This window comes from Conger conger, chromosome 12 (assembly GCF_963514075.1).
Source record: "Conger conger chromosome 12, fConCon1.1, whole genome shotgun sequence".
In the NCBI taxonomy this organism is placed as follows: domain Eukaryota; kingdom Metazoa; phylum Chordata; class Actinopteri; order Anguilliformes; family Congridae; genus Conger; species Conger conger.
The window spans coordinates 6,264,636-6,282,403 of NC_083771.1; the positions used below are offsets into that span (position 1 = coordinate 6,264,636).

At 44.3% G+C, this 17,768-nt stretch overlaps 2 protein-coding genes across 2 annotated transcripts; both read left to right on the top strand.

The window, feature by feature from the left end:
• Positions 1–1,932: 1,932 nt before the first annotated feature.
• On the top strand, positions 1,933–5,693 carry ptgdsa (prostaglandin D2 synthase a). The gene is made up of 7 exons (XM_061263788.1): positions 1,933–2,102; positions 3,629–3,768; positions 4,207–4,283; positions 4,492–4,602; positions 5,012–5,113; positions 5,230–5,252; positions 5,408–5,693. Exons 1-6 carry the CDS (start codon positions 2,007–2,009, stop codon positions 5,250–5,252), a joined length of 549 nt encoding a protein of 182 aa, XP_061119772.1. The 5' UTR covers positions 1,933–2,006; the 3' UTR covers positions 5,408–5,693.
• A 3,207-nt stretch (positions 5,694–8,900) lies between these two features.
• ambp (alpha-1-microglobulin/bikunin precursor) lies at positions 8,901–14,410 on the top strand. The gene is made up of 10 exons (XM_061263787.1): positions 8,901–9,059; positions 9,587–9,723; positions 9,914–9,987; positions 10,477–10,593; positions 11,167–11,268; positions 11,345–11,388; positions 11,491–11,572; positions 12,126–12,293; positions 12,541–12,714; positions 14,009–14,410. Exons 1-10 carry the CDS (start codon positions 8,949–8,951, stop codon positions 14,035–14,037), a joined length of 1,038 nt encoding a protein of 345 aa, XP_061119771.1. The 5' UTR covers positions 8,901–8,948; the 3' UTR covers positions 14,038–14,410.
• The last annotated feature ends 3,358 nt before the right edge of the window (positions 14,411–17,768 follow it).

Sequence of the window (17,768 nt, forward strand, 5' to 3'; positions counted from 1 at the left end):
CATTCAACAGCTACCCTGTCCCTGGAGATCTACCATACTGTAGGGTTTCCCTCCAACCCTGTTCCTGGAGATCTACCGTCCTGTAGGGTTTCCCTCCAACCCTGTTCCTGGAGATCTACCATACTGTAGGGTTTCACTCCAACCCTGTTCCTGGAGATCTACCGTCCTGTAGGGTTTCACTCCAACCCTGACAAAGCATGCCCCATTCAATAGCTACCCTGTCCCTGGAGATCTACCGTCCTGTAGGATTTCACTCCAACCCTGTACCTGGAGATCTACCGTCCTGTAGAGTTTCACTCCAACCCTGTTCCTGGAGATCTACTGTCCTATAGGGTTTCACTCCAGCCCTGACAAAGCACACCTCAAGAGCTAGATATCTGCATTAAGATGGTAATTAGCAGAGTCAGGTGTGCCAAATTTCGGTTGAAATGAAAAGCTTCAGATCTCTAGGACCAGGGTCGGTGACTACTGTCCTAAGGCAAAAGTCCACATTTGAAACAGGAGTTACATATACTGCCGCCATAAGGATTTGGGCAGTGACACAATGTTCTTTTGGTTCTGTACTCCTGGACATTGGTTTAAAAATGAAATAATGCCTATGAGGTTAACATAAAACCATCAGCTTCAGTTTAAGGGGGTGTGTTGCTCTTGTCTAGCACCTTGCTTAAATCCCGATGGATTCAATATAATAAGTATGCACTGCTATTTGAATTGCCAAAGACCTGAAAATGCGCTGTGGTGGCTCCTGTATAATCTCCCTGTCCTTGCTTCTTCGTCAGTTTTAATTTTGTAAGTATATTTCCCTTCTCTCCTGCTGACAAAATGTTGAATTGGAATTCCATTGCTCGCCACCCGAGGGCGCTATTTACCTGAATCACAAGGCCCCTCTCTGTGCTAAATTATCAATAGTATTGGGCCAAACAGTTGTAGGAACTATAGGGAAGCTTTTTAGAAAATGGAAATGAGTGAATGAGTGTTGGCTGTGCTTTATTAACACTACTCATGTCAAATTCATTTTCAACTGAAGACATAGCAGTTTAGCTTAGAGAGGAACAATATTTCCGGTTGTTATTAAGTTGATGTGCCTTCATTTGAAATATGCACTGCAATACCCCCTCCCTTCAGACTAAATACCCGCGATTCTGCTTCTGCTTTTTCACTGAGAAAAAAATGGGGTGTTGCCCTTTATGTAACTTGACTCAATGATATTGCAGACTGTTGAGCAACAAGTTCTGCATTGCTATCACCTGTGAACTTCCGTTTGAGTAGATGAATTTCAAACTGAATTTGGGAGTAGTCATCCATGTATGAATGTATTTATTTCTCATATGTTTCTCATGAGAGAGGAACCCTAGTACATTTCAACCAGTATTTGTATGATAACTTGTTCCTATATTTAATTGTATTTATTAGTTCTGATAGTATTATATATTCTGTCAGTTTTCTTATATGTGAATATGTATAAGCACATTATTTTAAACTTAAGCACACACTTGTCTCTGTCTGAACATGATTCAGCATTATCATTTTGAATGTTGTGAGCTGAGAATTAGAAGGTTCTATCTGCGTTCTGAGTAGTTTTGAGATATTTAACTTCAAAGATTAAAAGGGTATTTATGTATAAAACTTCACACATGTATGTATTTTATGCCCTGTAAACAACATATTTATGACACTAATTCATTTCTGTCTAAAATGTCAGTTAGAACCTTATAATTCTCAGTTAACGATGTAGTTCTTTTGGCTCTTCTTTTTGTTTTGCATTCTCTGCGGTGAATTTATGTTGTATTTTTTGTTTGTTTTCTTTCTGAAGGCCAGGTCATGGACGGACGTATCAAACATTTTCAGATTCCCCAGATACAGTTTGACATCAATCCTCGCCTCCCTGCCTCTAAATGACGTGGGGCAGGGGGTTGGATATAAAATTCCAGTTACGCGCCCTTGGCATTTACTCTGGTGCAGAGTGTACAGTTTACTTCGGCCCGGGGTGCGGATAGTTCTGGAAAATGAGACTCTTTGAGGCGACCGTTACTGTGCTGACACTGATGACTGCCTGTGTCCACGCTGATGTCCAGCCCCAGAAAGACTTCGACCTGCAGAGGGTGAGAGAAGTGACCTGTTTCACAGACCAGCACAAAAAACCCTCTCTCTCTGCTGCCTGGCCATATTAAATATTAACAACAGAAAAAGTACAGGTCTTTGTAACACATATGGTAGTTGTACACTCAGTGAGCACTTTATTAGGTATTTATTAGACCTATTTTTTTGACTTATTGGTTTTCTGCTGCTGTAGCCTTTCCACTTAGAATTTTTGACGTATTGTGTGTTCAGAATTTCTCTTCTGCATACGACTGTTGTAATGTGCAGTTATTTGCGTTACTGTCACCTTCCTGTCAGCTTCGACCAGTCTGGCCCTTCTCATCTGACCACTCTCATTAAGAAGGCATTTTTTCCCATGCAGAACTTCTGCTCACTGAATGTTTTTTGTTTTCAGCACCATTCTCTGCAAACCCTAGAGACTATTGTGTGTGAAAATCCCTGGAGATCAGCAGTTTCTGAGATACTCAAACCACCCTGTTTGGCACCAACAATCATTCCAAGATCAAAGTCACTTAGATCACATTTCTTCTCCATTCCGGCATTTGTTCTGAAAAACAGCCAAACCTCTAAACTCCAAGCTTTTATGCATGTAGTTGCTGCCACATGATTGGCTAATTGGTTATTTGCACAAACAATCTGGTGTACAGGTCTACCTAATAAAGTGCTCACTGGGTGTATTTGTGTTTATGCTTTTGAAGGTCTTTGTTCTTGCCGAGTTCTAGCTTAATAAGCCCTTTTGTAAACAATTGTACTTGGATTTTGATTCTGGCACATTTTTCCTCCTTGGTGCTCCTCATTACTCCTTTATCCCGTTGAAATGTGCTGTTTTACACAATGAGTCCTTTTGGTAGAGAACATGCTGTTCCCCTGTGGCCTGGTAGGGTTGGGACAGTTAATGAGCAAAAGACAAATAGAGAGGTCAAAGGTCAGCCCAGCAGCGGGGTTGTGACATTGCGCTGGCAGGCAGGACCTGAGTTACGCTGGCTCAGGGACAGACACAGCAGGACCCCCTTGGAGCCTAGTGGACAAACAGCTTTAGCGCTGATTGTAATCAGATTATAAAATGGCACCTGACTGTGTTCAGAACACCACACTGTTGCTTATGCTCTCCTGTTTGTATTAGAACATTTTACATACTGCATATTCTATATAATGTATGCACTTAATTAAATTACTTTTTTTCATTTGGCTGTTTTTTTGTCTTCTTCTTGTTATAAGTGACTAGCTCATTCTGTATCTTCATGCTATAAGTGACTAGCTCATCTTATCTTTTCTTTCTGTAAGTAACTAGCTCATTCTGTCTCTTCATGCTATAAGTGTTTGGCCTATAAGTGTTTATCAGTGTTCGGCCTTGTCTATATCCTGTTGAGAGCTTATCTTTAGCTTGTCTGTGTTTAGCACCTCCATTGTTTGTGCGATTAATGTTTTTCCTCTGTCTCTGTCCTTGTATGAGCATTGAGTCTCTCCTGTCTTTCTCGAGCTACACTTGTTCAGTCACTCCCGTCTCTCCCCTTCTCCGTGTGTTCAGTTCTCAGGAAAGTGGTACCGTGTGGGTATTGCCTACGACTCACCGGCCTTTGTGCAATACAGAAACAAGATAAGAATCTCCATGGGTGTCCTGACGCCATTGGACAATGGGAACGCCAACATGTCCATGTGGTCCCAGAAGTATGTGATTGTGTGGTCAGCTGCAATGACAACATAGCGTATGCCCACAGAACACAGAGCCTGTGTCAAACACAAATGTTGGAGAAGCCAGTAAATGTTACATTACATGACATTATTGGCATTTGGCAGACGCTCTTATCCAGAGCGATGTACCGTTGATTAGACTAAGCAGGAGACAATCCTCCCCTGGAGCAATGCAGGGTTAAGGGCCTTGCTCAAGGGCCCAACGGCTGTGCGGATCTTATTGTGGCTACACCGGGATTAGAACCACCGACTTTGTGTATGCCAGTCATTTACTTTAACCATTACGCTACAGGCCGCCCTACTATAGTTACTACATTAATTTGCCACATTCGTTACGGATACCAACCGTATAATATACATACTAAACGTACTGTAAATTCCACTGTAATGTATTCATTCTTTTTACTTTTGCAGGTCAAACGGTTGTCTCAGTGATGTCTACATATATGAGAAGACAGCTGTGCCTGGCCTGTTTACATATTTCAGCGCTCGTGAGTTGTGCTTTGTTGCAGATTAAATGGCAGGGGTCAAAGGGCAAGGGTCAAATGGCAAGGGTCAAAGGGCTGGGTGGGGATGTGTTATTGAGTACGACTGGATGATGGTGGGTTACAGTATATTTGGCTGTAACCCACCTGTTCTTCACAAGGATGAGAGAGTAATGAGCAAGTCGAAGTTTAAGCGGTGTCCTCTGTCCCATAGGTCACAACAGGGTGAAGGACATCACAGTGGTGGAAACAGATTACACTGAATATGCTCTGGTCCTGAAACACAAGAAGATGAATAGAGAGTTCACGCAAGTAGCCCTCTATGGTGAGGCTGTGCGGCCATTTTGTAAAGTGGCCATTTTGCCCATGGTAACATAGTGCAGAGGTCAGTGTACTGAGCTCTTCCTGAGGGTTAAATGGAAAATGGCTGGCATTTATATAGCGCCTTTATCCAATGCGCTGTACAATTGATGGTTCTCATTCACCCATTCATACACACACTCACACACTAACAGTGATTGGCTGCCATCAAACCGGCAACCCTCCGACTGCCAGACAACTGCTTTTGCCACCTGAGCCAATGTTTATCAGTAAAATTTCCAGAAGGACACTAATGTAGTACCATTTCGCTTTTTTATCTGTAATCGTTAACTGATTATCATCATAATACATAACTGAATGAGTAATAAGATGAATATCGAAATGAAATCTCTGATATTTCTGTTTCACCGTAGGTCGTTCACAGACCGTAAAGCCAACAATATTGGAAAAGTTCAGAGAGTTTGCCTTGAATCATGGATTTCCAAAAGAGTCCATTTTGACCCCTCAACTTCTTGGTAAGCCTGGTGGAAATTATAGCACCGATCACATTAGGCAGTGGTGCACTTTGGGATTGCTAATCAATTTTATCATTGTGTGTAATTATGTCCTTCTTCTTGTTGGCTCCGAGAAGATTGCTGTCCTTCTGGACAATAGGTGAGTTGAACATGCAATACTTCAACAAAACAGTATCTGTTATATTGGGATGCAGTATATGCAATGTAATATGTGCATTAATATTACAATGAGTATGTCACATCACCCAGAAGTACCGCACTGACCTGCTTGAACTTACTAATCTATTTCTCCAGCTACTGGATCTACTTTGCAGCAGAACACGACAGAACTTCACTTGCTTTACTGGCTCCCAGACCATAGCTACTCGATCCTAAATAATGCAACCAAGTCAAAGCATCTGGACTTTCTTTATTGCACTGGGACCCAGAGCCCAAACGTGGCTATTCCTGCTTCACACACAGACTTCAGGGTTGTTGGTGTTACATGGCAAATCGTATCTCAGTTTGAACCTCATAAATATGGATAATAATTATATTCTATGTATAACTGTCTGGCTGAATAAAATATAGATATTCTTTAGAGCACTGGTCCGGTGTGATGTGTGGCCTCTTTGTTTGTGCAAGCTGGATCCCGCCCACCTGGGTAAGTATGCATAGGGTCAGGTCCAGGACCAGCGGGGGGGGGGGGGGGGGCGGAGTGTGTGTTGATTCTAGCCTGGGCAAACTAGGAGGGAGGGAGGGAGTGGGGTCAATGCCACTCCGACTGTCCTGTCATACCACTCCACAAATGTACACCCCTACAATAAAAAGAGCTAGTTGAATGCAAGGCTAATAATAACAACAGAATAAAATAATGTAAGCCATGAGAAAACATATAAATAAAAGTAAAAATTCTAAATTCTAAAATTCTAGTTAAAAACGTTAGAACATTTAAAATAAAATATTACTATATTATTAAAACAGAAAACCAAGGCGTTGTATTATTATTATTACTACTACTACTACTGCTACTACTACTACTACTAATAATAATAATAATCATTATTATTATTATTATTATTATTAATATCATTATTAATAGTAATAATAACAATAACCATAATAATAGTAATTACCCTCATCATCCTCATTGAATGCAAATTTGTTTTGAGCAGTTGCTTAAAGCTGTACAGTAGTTACCTGACGGATAACAGTAGTCCATAACAAGCCTTTGGAGCATAAAAACTAAATGCTGCTTCACCTGATTTCTTCTGCTTCATTCTTGGAATATTAAGTAATCCAGCAGCTGATGTTCTAAGTGCTTGGCTAAACCTTAATGAACCAGTAAAAGCAAAGCAGTGAAGCAGTAAAAATCCTAATCCTAAAAGATACTGGGAGCCAATGCAAGGTCAAAACTGGAGTAATAATGTAGTCAACTAAACAAAAATCCATGTGTCAACTTCTTAACATCGTAGAGGGAGAAATTGCGTGACACATGCTACAATCACCAAGCACTTTAGTACGATCAAGTCTCAACTTCCTGGCATAGACAACCAGATTTTCTGCCAATATTTTCTGGTACTTTGTTGCAACCATTCATTATGTTTTATATTGATTATATTGATTGATTATTGCCCTTACCTAAGTGGTATGTTTAAATGGTAAATGGTTGGCATGTATATAGCGCCTTTATCCAAAGCACTGTACAATTGATGCTTCTCATTCATACAGACACTCATACACCAACGGCGATTGGCTGCCATGCAAGGTACCGACCAGCTCTTCAGGAGCAATTGGGGGTTAGGTGTCTTGCTCAGGGACACTTCAACACACCCAGGCAGGAATCGAACCAGCAACCCTCCGACTGCCAGACGACTGCTCTTACCGCCTGAGCCGGTAGTGAATTGCCATCGCTCTCTTCTAAATTGAGTTATTTGGCTTTTGCCATGCTGATTGAGGGCAAAGGGATTTGCATTCTCATTTTGACACAGTTATCTAAACTCACACAATATTTTCTCCTAGTTATGTACATGTATGTGCAAAACACTAATGCACGGCTGTACTTGGCCTATTCCTGCACACATAACACTGTTGTGCAGCTCTCTACAGAAGTTATCCAGTGCTCTTTCTCTAGTGCCTCTTGCTCAAGAGAATTAAATTTTTCTTCAATTTTCTTGTTTCAGAACAGGTGGGATGAATCTTTGCTCTCAAATCAAAAGGCAAACATTTTGCAGAGATATTTCATAACAGTGTTAATATTTATTTTACTTGGCTGCCTGTTGTTTTTGGCTGGATGGAAGATAAGCTCTGTCATGCTTGAAGCAGCCCATGGACAGCATTAACTGCACTACATTACCAACAAGCGGGAAACACAGACTACAGTCAGCAGTCACAGACACCAACTACCGCACTCAACCACGATGCAAACAACTCTACCATAATCAACAATGCTAACTACAATCATCTATAAACATGACCTGGCTCAATTGCGTAATGGTTTTGGATTCAAATACCTTTCTGTGATTGATTGATCTTGCTTGTAGCCAATAAAGAGGACCAGAAGGTGGAGTTTGTTTTTTGAGGGTATTTCCAATACACCAGACAAGCTCAGTAAAGTGTAGAAAAGTATTTGAATCTAAAGCAATTATATAATTGACCCAGGTCTGCTACAGACACAGTGGAAACAATTACCACAGTCAGCTATGGACTATGCTAACTACATTCAACTAGAGACACACTGGAACCTCAAACAAAATTATGGTGATTGTCTGGTTTCAAATCATGTAGCTATAGACACATCGAAGACATACTAAAAACATACAAAACCGTCAATACAAGTAGTGCACTGACTGAGCACACAGAACTGTGACCGCAATGAAAAAAGTGAGGCCACTAGTTAAGCCACCACTGATGCACGTGAATGAAAAACAGGCAGATCAATATTGCCTCTTCTCCTGTTGATAGCAATATGCGATCAGCTTGTTTTTTACTGAAAATAAAATTACCCAAAAGCTCAAGCCACCTTGTTTGTCTAATAGCCTCTGGTTTGGACACCCATGCCACGCCGACAGGCCTTGCACAGACTAACTGGCCATACACAGGACCTTTAACTAGACAAACGCAGTGCAACAATCACTCAGAATGTACCTGAGCATGCAGGACCTCTACTACACCCAGCCAAATGATGAGAACAACATGAGAAATATTAAAGGGGTATTTAAAGAGATCTATTTAAAGAGATGGTGCTGTTGTGAAACCGAGATGATCTATACAATGTGCACTTTGCAAATGGAGAGACTCACTGCACCTCTTTTCATTTAACCTTTCAAGGGTTGGTTGACTGAGAACATGCTAATTTACAGCAATGCCCTATTCATTCTCCTGCCCCCCGAGTAGCCCCACACAGACACGGGGAGAACATGCAAACTCCACACAGGAATTGTGGGATTCAACCCAGGACCTTCTTGCTGTGAGGTCACCATGCCGTCCACTGCACCACCGTGCCGCCCTGTGCTTCCTAACTATAGATTCAATACCACACTCAGTGGCAGAGTGCCATGAGGAACTTTCCAAACTCAAATCACTCTGTTCTCTCAAACCCCCCAAGAGTCCCCAAAAAAGCATAAAAGATGTGGCTCTGGAGGTGAGGCAGTGCCCGTGGGCCAGACCTGGGGAAGGAGCAAACAGAGAGGGCGAGATAAGGAGGCCTTTGGTCCACTTGCAGTGTTTGTGTTTGACGGACCAGGGGGGCAGCGAGAGAAAACATGCCCTGGGGGGTCAATGTCCGACGGGGTGGAGGGCCACTTTTGAGGGGGATCAATGCGGAGGCTCTCAGTCTCGCTCACACACAGCCAAGATGCAGAGAGCTACCGTCCTTCTCCTCCTGGCCCTTGTGGCTCCAGCCTTTGGGGGGCCCGTGGCCCCTGCGTCCCTCTTCCCCACCCAGGAGAACTTCAACAAGCAGCAGGTAAGAGATGCATTCACGGGGCCCTTACATGGCCCTCTGTCTCTCTCTCTCTCTGTCTGTCTGACTGCACCTCTTTTGTGTGCTGGTTGGACCTCTGCCATACAGTTAGTTTGGAAAGCTGCAGGTTCTTACCTGGTTACCTGGTTACCAGTTTTATGCTGGCTGTGCTGCAGTAGTGGACAATTACTGACGAGCCGCTAGTGATAAATGATTAACACTGCTTGCACATTTGCTTTTAAGATGTGAATTTGGATAGCAATGTGTAGTACAAATCTGAAGGAACCAGTATTTGTTTTAGTACACACTCCCTTATGTTAAGCAAACTTGTTGCAGGACACAATATATTGCAGAAAACTTCAGCCCAACTGTACATTGGGTGAAGTAAATGTATACCTATTTTTTTCTAGTACTTTTTCTCGGTTCCTTTGCTGTTTTCTCCTTGTTTCTCCCTCATCCCCCTCACTCTCTCCGGTCTCCTGACTTCCTCCCCTCCTCTCTCTCTCTCTCTCTCTCTTCCACTCTCACAGTTCATGGGGAAGTGGTATGAGATTGCCATGGCATCCTCCAGCGCCCATCCTCTTCACAGGGGCGAGAGATCAATGAGCACCTGGGAGCTGGAATCAGGAGACAGCAACGCGGTCAACGTGATGATGACTGCCTTCAGGTGACATGCGCGCACAGACATAACTGCAGTGTTCATGTGTCCTCTAATTGAAATACTCTGTCCATGATCCTTTGTAGTCGCATAGATCCCATGTTCATTCTCCCTCTGAAACAATCAAATGCAATTATGAAACATCACAGAAGCATTTTACAGTACTTCTTGAAAAATGCTGATGTTTATGTGTTTGTAGGCATGGGTTGTGTAAGGAAATGTCTTCCGTCTATGAGATGACTGAAACCCCTGGGAGGATGTCCTATCACACCAGTGAGTCACCATAGAGCTTTCAGTGAAACAGAGGGACACATATAATTATATCTAATATAAATGTATTCTTTGACCACTGCAGTTGAATTTTTGAAGCACTGTAATGAACAAACTGAGGTCTTTCTGTATAAAAGGCTCAAGGTATAATTTCAGACAAGAGCAATGACATCATTCAATCATCATGCAATATCGCATTTTAACACAGGTTTAATATACTTTCTGGACCATTCTGTTAATTGACACATGATTGAATCTCGGTTTAAGTTTTTATTATTGTGTCGAAATGTGCAGTTAGTGAATATTCTGTTTCAAATCTTTGATGAAAAGAAGGGGGAAGGGTCCACAAACTGTAGCAGGAACAGGATTCTGCTCTCATCCTTTGGGATAGAGAGGATGGTAAAATGACATACTTTTACATGATAAGGTATGATAATAGAGGCAGAAGAATGGGTGCTATGTGTGACACCCTAAGTGCTCTTCTGTGTGCAGAGCATGGGACTGTTGTGAACGCGTACGTGGTCCACACAAACTATGACGAGTACGCCATCATAGCCTTGTCACAAGAAAGACAAGGAGATAACAGGACCATTTCGTTCAAACTTTTTGGTAAGTAAAATACAGCAATGCTTCACTATGGTAAGAGACTAATGAGGAGGAAAAAGATGACCACATTAACAATACACATTACTACTTTGAGAGTGTCCCCAGCCAGGTTGGTCATCGTAGATCCATAGATGGATTATTTCTGTTGAAGACGAGTTATATCTTTTATTTTTCATTTTCTGTCATGAGAATGAAAATATGCTTTGACATTTGCTTAACTGTCACATCAGGGGGTATTTCACAAAGCAGGGTTACTGAGTTAGCCGGATTACTGTGCTGAGTAAAACCCACAAAGCAAGATTACTGAGTTAGCTGGATAACTGCACTGAGTAAAACCCACAAAGCAGGATTACTGAGTTAGCTGGATAACTGCTCTGAGTAAAACCCACAAAGCAAGATGACTGAGTTAGCTGGATAACTGCTCTGAGTAAAACCCAGTACAGCTCTTTCTACTTCAGTCCATGTTCCAGATTTGGGAGGGCTCCGGGTTTAACTCGGCAATCCTGCTTTGTGAAATGGGGCCCAGATAAGCTACTGCCTTAAATCAGGTGATTACAAGATTATTGCCCTCTCCAGGTCGCTCCATGGAACTGCGCCCCACTCTGATGACTGATTTTAGCCAGCTGGTGAAGGAGCAGGGCATGGGCGAAGACTCTGTTATTGTCCTACTGAAGAAAGGTATGTTCTACACAGGAAAACCTACATGTACGGGTGTGAAGGTTAGCTCAATGATCATTTCCGTCTCTCCCCACAGAGAAATGTACTCCAGGAGACATTGCGCTAGAGACAGAGTTTCAGGTACATGATTCTCACCTCTGACATGTAACCCAACCTATGCTCAAAACTGACCCTACACATTGTAGTTTCTAACCCCTGACCCCTAAACCTATCCATGCACAGAGAGTAAGGAGAAATGTAGCCCTGCTCACACCTGCTGAGGAAGGCTCAGGAGATGATGATACACCCATCTTCCGCAATCCAGGTGAGAGTTGCCCTGCCCTAAAACCCAGTTATGCCAGCTTGAAAATCGAGCTGGTCAAGCTGGTCATAAAGCTGGTCTAGCTGGGTATGAGCTGGTCAACCAGCATTGCCAAGCTGGTCATAAAGCTGGTCTGGCTGGGTATGAGCTGGTCAACCAGCATTGCCAAGCTGGTCATAAAGCTGGTCTGGCTGGGTATGAGCTGGCCAACCAGCATTGCCAAGCTGGTCATAAAGCTGGTCTAGCTGGGTATCAGCTGGTAAACCGGCTAGTGCTGGTTACCTGTCTGAGCTGGTAGCTTATTAACCAGCTACCAGCTGTCTCAAAACATAGCTTGAGCTGGTCAAACCATGTAGAGCTGGTCAGAACTGGTCAACCAACTGGCTGTTTCAAAACCTAGCTTGGGCTGTTTTTTCGGCGGGGTGGTCCAACAGCAGAGGGAAAAGGTGGTCGCAAAGACGACAGTATGAGAGATGGGAGCATTTCATTTACTTGGGGTGTGGGTGGCCATTTCACTGACTGTACTTGTGTGACGTGTGTCCCCCTCTGATCGCAGACTCCTGTCAGATGGCCCCCGTCGTGGGCCCCTGTTTCGGGATGGTCCAGCGCTTCCACTACAACTCCACCCTCATGGCCTGCCTGCCATTCTTCTACGGCGGTTGCCTCGGCAACCAGAACAACTTCGTATCGGAGAAGGAATGTCTACAGGGCTGCCGCACGGAGGGTCAGTGCCTGAGCTGGGGTGGGATGGGGGGGGTACAGTGAGTGGTCGTTTGGGGGGGGGGGGGGGGGGGGTACAGTGAGGGGTCGTTTAGGGGGTGTGTTACAGTGAGGGGTTGTTTGGGGGGAGAGGGGGGGCGGGTGTTACAGTGAGGGGGCGTTTAAGGACAACCGAGGAGCCAGGGGGACACGTGCTGTACACACTCACAGTGTCTACAGCTCACATGCGCGCCTCTCTGGCTTCCCCCCAGCTGCCTGTAGGCTGCCCATAGATGAGGGCTCCTGCACCTTAAACACAGAGCTGTGGGCCTTCAACTCCACTGAGGGCAAGTGCATCCCCTTCAAGTACGGCGGCTGCAAGGGGAACGGCAACAAGTTCTACAGCCAAAAGGAGTGTGATGAGTACTGCGGGGTGGTGAAGGACGGTGAGAGACGCACACTCACAAGTACACACACACGCGTGCGTGTACGCACACATACACACACACACACGTGCACGTACACACACACACACACACACACGCACGTACGCACACATACACACACACACGTGCACGTACACACACACACGCGTGCATGTATGCACACATTCACACACACACACGTGCACGTACACACACACACACGCGTGCACGTACGCACACATACACACACACACACGTGCACGTACACACACACACACGTGTGCGTGTACGCACACATACACACACACACACGTGCACGTACACACACACACACACGTGTGCATGTACGCACACATACACACACACATGTGCACGTACGCACACATACACACACACATGTGCACGTACGCACACATACACACACACACACGTGCACATACGCACACATACACACGTGTGCGTGTACGCACACATACACACACACACACGTGCACGTACGCACACATACACACACACACACGTGCATGTATGCACACATTCACACACACACACGTGCACGTACACACACACACACGCGGGCGTGTACGCACACATACACACACACACACGTGCACGTACACACACACACACACGTGTGCATGTACGCACACATACACACACACACGTGCACGTACGCACACATACACACACACACACGTGCACATACGCACACATACACACGTGTGCATGTACGCACACATACACACACACACACGTGCACGTACGCACACATACACACACACACACGTGCATGTATGCACACATTCACACACACACACGTGCACGTACACACACACACGCGCGTGCATGTACGCACACATACACACACACACACGTGCAAGTACACACACACACACACGTATGCATACATATACAAACACACACCATACACACACTCGCTCACACAGCCACACACACACACCCACACGTATGTACACACACACACACACACACACACACACACACCTAAACATTACATTCCACAAGCATTACGGCTTACAGAGAGAAAAAGACAGCTTTATTTATTTAAACACATATAATTGAAAATGCTACGAGCTTTTCTGTAATTACTGTCTGCTCATACTTGCGTCTGTGATCGTGTGCATGCATGCGGGATCCTGAGAACTTCAGGGCTTTGTCCATTTTTTCCCCTGTGATTTGTCAACTGCTACCAAATGTTACGTAAGTACACATCATTGCACAACTTCAGCAGTTGTGCGAAGGGTTAACGTGGAGATTGTGTAAAGGAAATGTCTGTTTGCGGTGTGTGTCACAGGAGATGAAGAATTGCTCAAGAAAAACTGAAGGAGGTGAGGGAACAGCAAGCTGGGCGATGAACAATCTACTGCAGCCGGACAACACAGAGCGACCACAGAGGACACTGATTCAGGACAGACCAGTACTAGTTGTAACAAGACATACATACTCTGATATATGGTATACTTCCCATCTGCAGCTTTCATTTGTTTGTATTTTTGACCTTCTTCTATCACCGTGTTAGAAGTTCAACAGGGCACTTTTTGCACGACATACAAAAGAATTATTTTTGAGGCCATGTTCTGGGATGTTAGTGTTACACAGAAAGCTAAATAGGTTCTTGTGCTTATTTTCCTTCCTGTGAGTAGTTTCCATGTTGAAAACTTGTATACTGAGTATAAAAGTGTGGATCCTCATGCAATCCTGTTTGGTGGTTCTCTTCATGTTCAGTTGGTGTTTGATACACAGGACTAGCAGTGACCAGCAGAGAGCGCTGTTGTCATGCTTTCAGTCCCACCAACACCCGGCATCCCCTCAACACACACACAAACACACACACATCCATACACAAACACACAAACACACACACAAGCACACACACACGTACACACAAAAACACGCACACACGCAGGCACACACACTCACACACTCACACACATACACATATACACACACACACACCACATAAACATACACACACACCACACACACACACACACAGGCACACAAACACTCACACAAGCACTCACATACACAGGCACACATATACCCACACACATACACCTCACATACATGCATACACCACACACACCTACACAAACACACGCACACACACACACACACACACACACACAGACACACACACAGCTCAGTTTCCTGTTCGCAGTTTCCGGAGTTCCCAGCTTGCCATGCTGGCTGCAGAATGCTGGGAACATCCGGAGAGGAAGAGGGAACTGTGGGCCGCTCCGATGGCCTTCCGTATGAGGGCAGCTGACCTGGGCTGAGCGGGGAGCCAGGCCGCGCCAAGCCCGCGCGCTTCAGCTCTCTTTACAGAACATCTACAACAGCACCATATCATAGATTTACCCACACGAAACATTAGCACAGCGGAAGCAATTCAAAAACATGAACCGGTCTGTGCATGTGCGTATGTGCGCATCCATGGGTATTTGTTCATGTGACTAAGTCTGTGCGTGTTTTCTTTTTTTTGTGTGCGTGTTGCCAACTACATGGTATATTTAGAATTTGCTTGAAAGAAAACGAAAACCCAAAACTGAAATAGGATTCATGAGTACGCATTTTTCACACGTCCTCTCGCCGTTGTCCTCTGCACTGAGGGCAGTGAAGAGCGGGCTGTCAGCTGTATGTACTCTGTAGAGTAGAGCAGTAGTGATGGGTCTGAGCCGGGTGCAGTGTCAGGGAGACTCAGTAAAGTGGGTAAATACCAGGAGGTCTGGGAAGGGGAACTATTCAAACACGTCCAAATTTCCCCAATTGGATCAAAGGCCTTGCGGCATTCCTACACGGATAACGGCCCTCTTCTCTTCCCGTGGGCGCCCCGCTGAACACACATTCACACACCGAGTACATGCCTTAGGACGTGACGAAGCCTGGTCTGCATGAGAGGGGTGCTGGAGCACAGGGGCGAGAGACAGCAGCCAGGGGGACAAAAATAAGTGCTTAGAATATGTCTGAGAGAGGACACATGGAGTCACAGAGAGACTGGAGTAGCCCTGCAGTGCTGTTGCTCTAACACAGCGCTACTCAACTCCCCGTCCTCCGGGCCTCAGTGTTTCTGCAGATATTCACTCCCAACGTGTGCCACACCACCTGATTTCACTCATTATTTCACCTGCTTGGTTCAGATAATAAACGAATTAGTGAATTCAGGTGGAGTAGCGGATAGTTGTAGCAAATACCTGCAGACACTGTGGCCCGCAGGATGTGGAATTGATTAGCACTGCTCTAACCCGAAAACTTAGAGATGTCTTTCACTGGGGCAATGGTCACCAGCCCTGTTCCTGGAGATCTACCATCTCGTAGGTTTTTACTCCAGCTCAAACAAAGCACACCGCATTCAGCAGCTAGAGGTCTCATTGAGCTGCTAATTAGAAGAAATGAGGGTTGAAATGAAAGCCTGCAGGATAACAGAACTCCAGGAACAGGGTTGAGGCCCTGGAGAGCCTAGGGCCCATTCCAATCGCTTATTGTTCTCCACTTTTTTCCTTTCCTTGCTTCTGACCTGGAAATCAATCGACCTTCTAGGAGCTAGAAGTAGAAGTTAGGAACTCCCAATCTTTCCTTTGAGCAAGGAAACAGGAGCGCATCCTTTGCGAAAGTATTTTTTACGAAATACTGACGTAAAAATGGTCGACCTGTGGAGCCACCTCTCCCCCTCTGCCACGTCTGTAACTGACAGGGATCCCCCTCTGCCACGTCTGTAACTGACAGGGATCCCCCTCTGCCATGTCTGTAACTGACAGGGATGAGAATAATAAGCGATTGGAATGAGTCCTCAGTCTCATTGCTCCATTCCCCACCTTTCTGCCCTCGAAACACTTTATGGGATTATTTTCACTTGGCCTCTCCATTTGAGTGCTGCTGATTGGCTGATTGGGCCTGGTCAGTGTAACAAGATCGCCTCCGAGTGGCTGGAATCTGCTGAGCCTCCCAGTGACAACATCTGTTAAGGGCCTTATCATGTCTACTGGAGTCCACTGCAGTGACCCACCACCCCAGCCCCCAGTCAATCTGTTAAGAACTCTCATACCACCAGCTATTCCTGTCTCCCCTGAGTAAACTGTTAAATAGTTAAAAATATAATTTCTTGGAACCAACTTCCCCGCCTGTATATTCCAAAGATTCATATTCTTGTCACGGACCACTCGATGAAAATAAAACTTGCATTCTTGGATGTTATTTCTGCACAAAAAACAGACTGTGAAACAATACCCATCATGCCCATGCCATATTTCAAACTTACAATTAACTAGTTTGAAATTTCTGAATACTTATTAGTCTGTTCGTGTTAATAATGGTGATATTAATACTGCTTCTGTCAAAATCAGATGCTACAAAACTCACTGTTCAGAATCTACGGAAATAATCTAAGTACATAAGGTGATTTAAACAGAATACAGAAGTAGGTGGACATCTATCAAATGAAACATATTTCAACATAGTTAAATGTAAAGGAAAACATTCTGCATCTGGAGAAAAAGAATGTTATTTGTTATATAAATACTGCAGCAAATTAATTATGTACTATTGCTCAAGTAGGGTTATATTTAGAGTCAGCCAATAAATCCATAAACACGAGGAACACTAACAGTTTTCTTTTCTCCACTTATCACAAATGTGTTTCTGTTATTTATTCATTTATTTATGTATTTATTTATCTGAAGAGGGAAGGGGGGCAGAAACATTTTGCATTAAAATCCAATATTTATTTTTGCAAGTAACCATTATTTTAAGGTTATTCAAGGCTTGTGAACTAGCCTGACTCTGACCATACCAAGCAGGATGTAATGAGACCTAGTTTGAGGCAGTTGTCAGTTACTTGCGAGGTTAATACTTTTCGATGCAGAACATTTGCATGAAGCAAACTAACAGTAAGCCACCAGTAAACCTGTCACCTTACGGCGACATTTAACTAACGTCCAACCAAATCTTCTCACAGTTCTTAAAACATAAGTGACACATCAGATGGCGAGAGGCTACAATGGAACGTCTCGAGCTAATGGCATCAGGAAATTACCCTCAGAAAAAGCTTTGGTGGA

What these genes read in the sequence shown, in the direction of transcription:
- ambp (XM_061263787.1), top strand. Translation starts at nt 8,949, where the DNA reads ATGCAGAGAGCTACCGTCCTTCTCCTCCTGGCCCTTGTGGCTCCAGCC. An exon ending in AGAACTTCAACAAGCAGCAG is followed by an intron (nt 9,060 to 9,586) that starts GTAAGAGATGCA and finishes CCACTCTCACAG; the next exon opens with TTCATGGGGAAGTGGTATGA. An exon ending in GTGATGATGACTGCCTTCAG is followed by an intron (nt 9,724 to 9,913) that starts GTGACATGCGCG and finishes ATGTGTTTGTAG; the next exon opens with GCATGGGTTGTGTAAGGAAA.
- ptgdsa (XM_061263788.1), top strand. Translation starts at nt 2,007, where the DNA reads ATGAGACTCTTTGAGGCGACCGTTACTGTGCTGACACTGATGACTGCC. An exon ending in GTTTACATATTTCAGCGCTC is followed by an intron (nt 4,284 to 4,491) that starts GTGAGTTGTGCT and finishes TCTGTCCCATAG; the next exon opens with GTCACAACAGGGTGAAGGAC. An exon ending in CACGCAAGTAGCCCTCTATG is followed by an intron (nt 4,603 to 5,011) that starts GTGAGGCTGTGC and finishes GTTTCACCGTAG; the next exon opens with GTCGTTCACAGACCGTAAAG.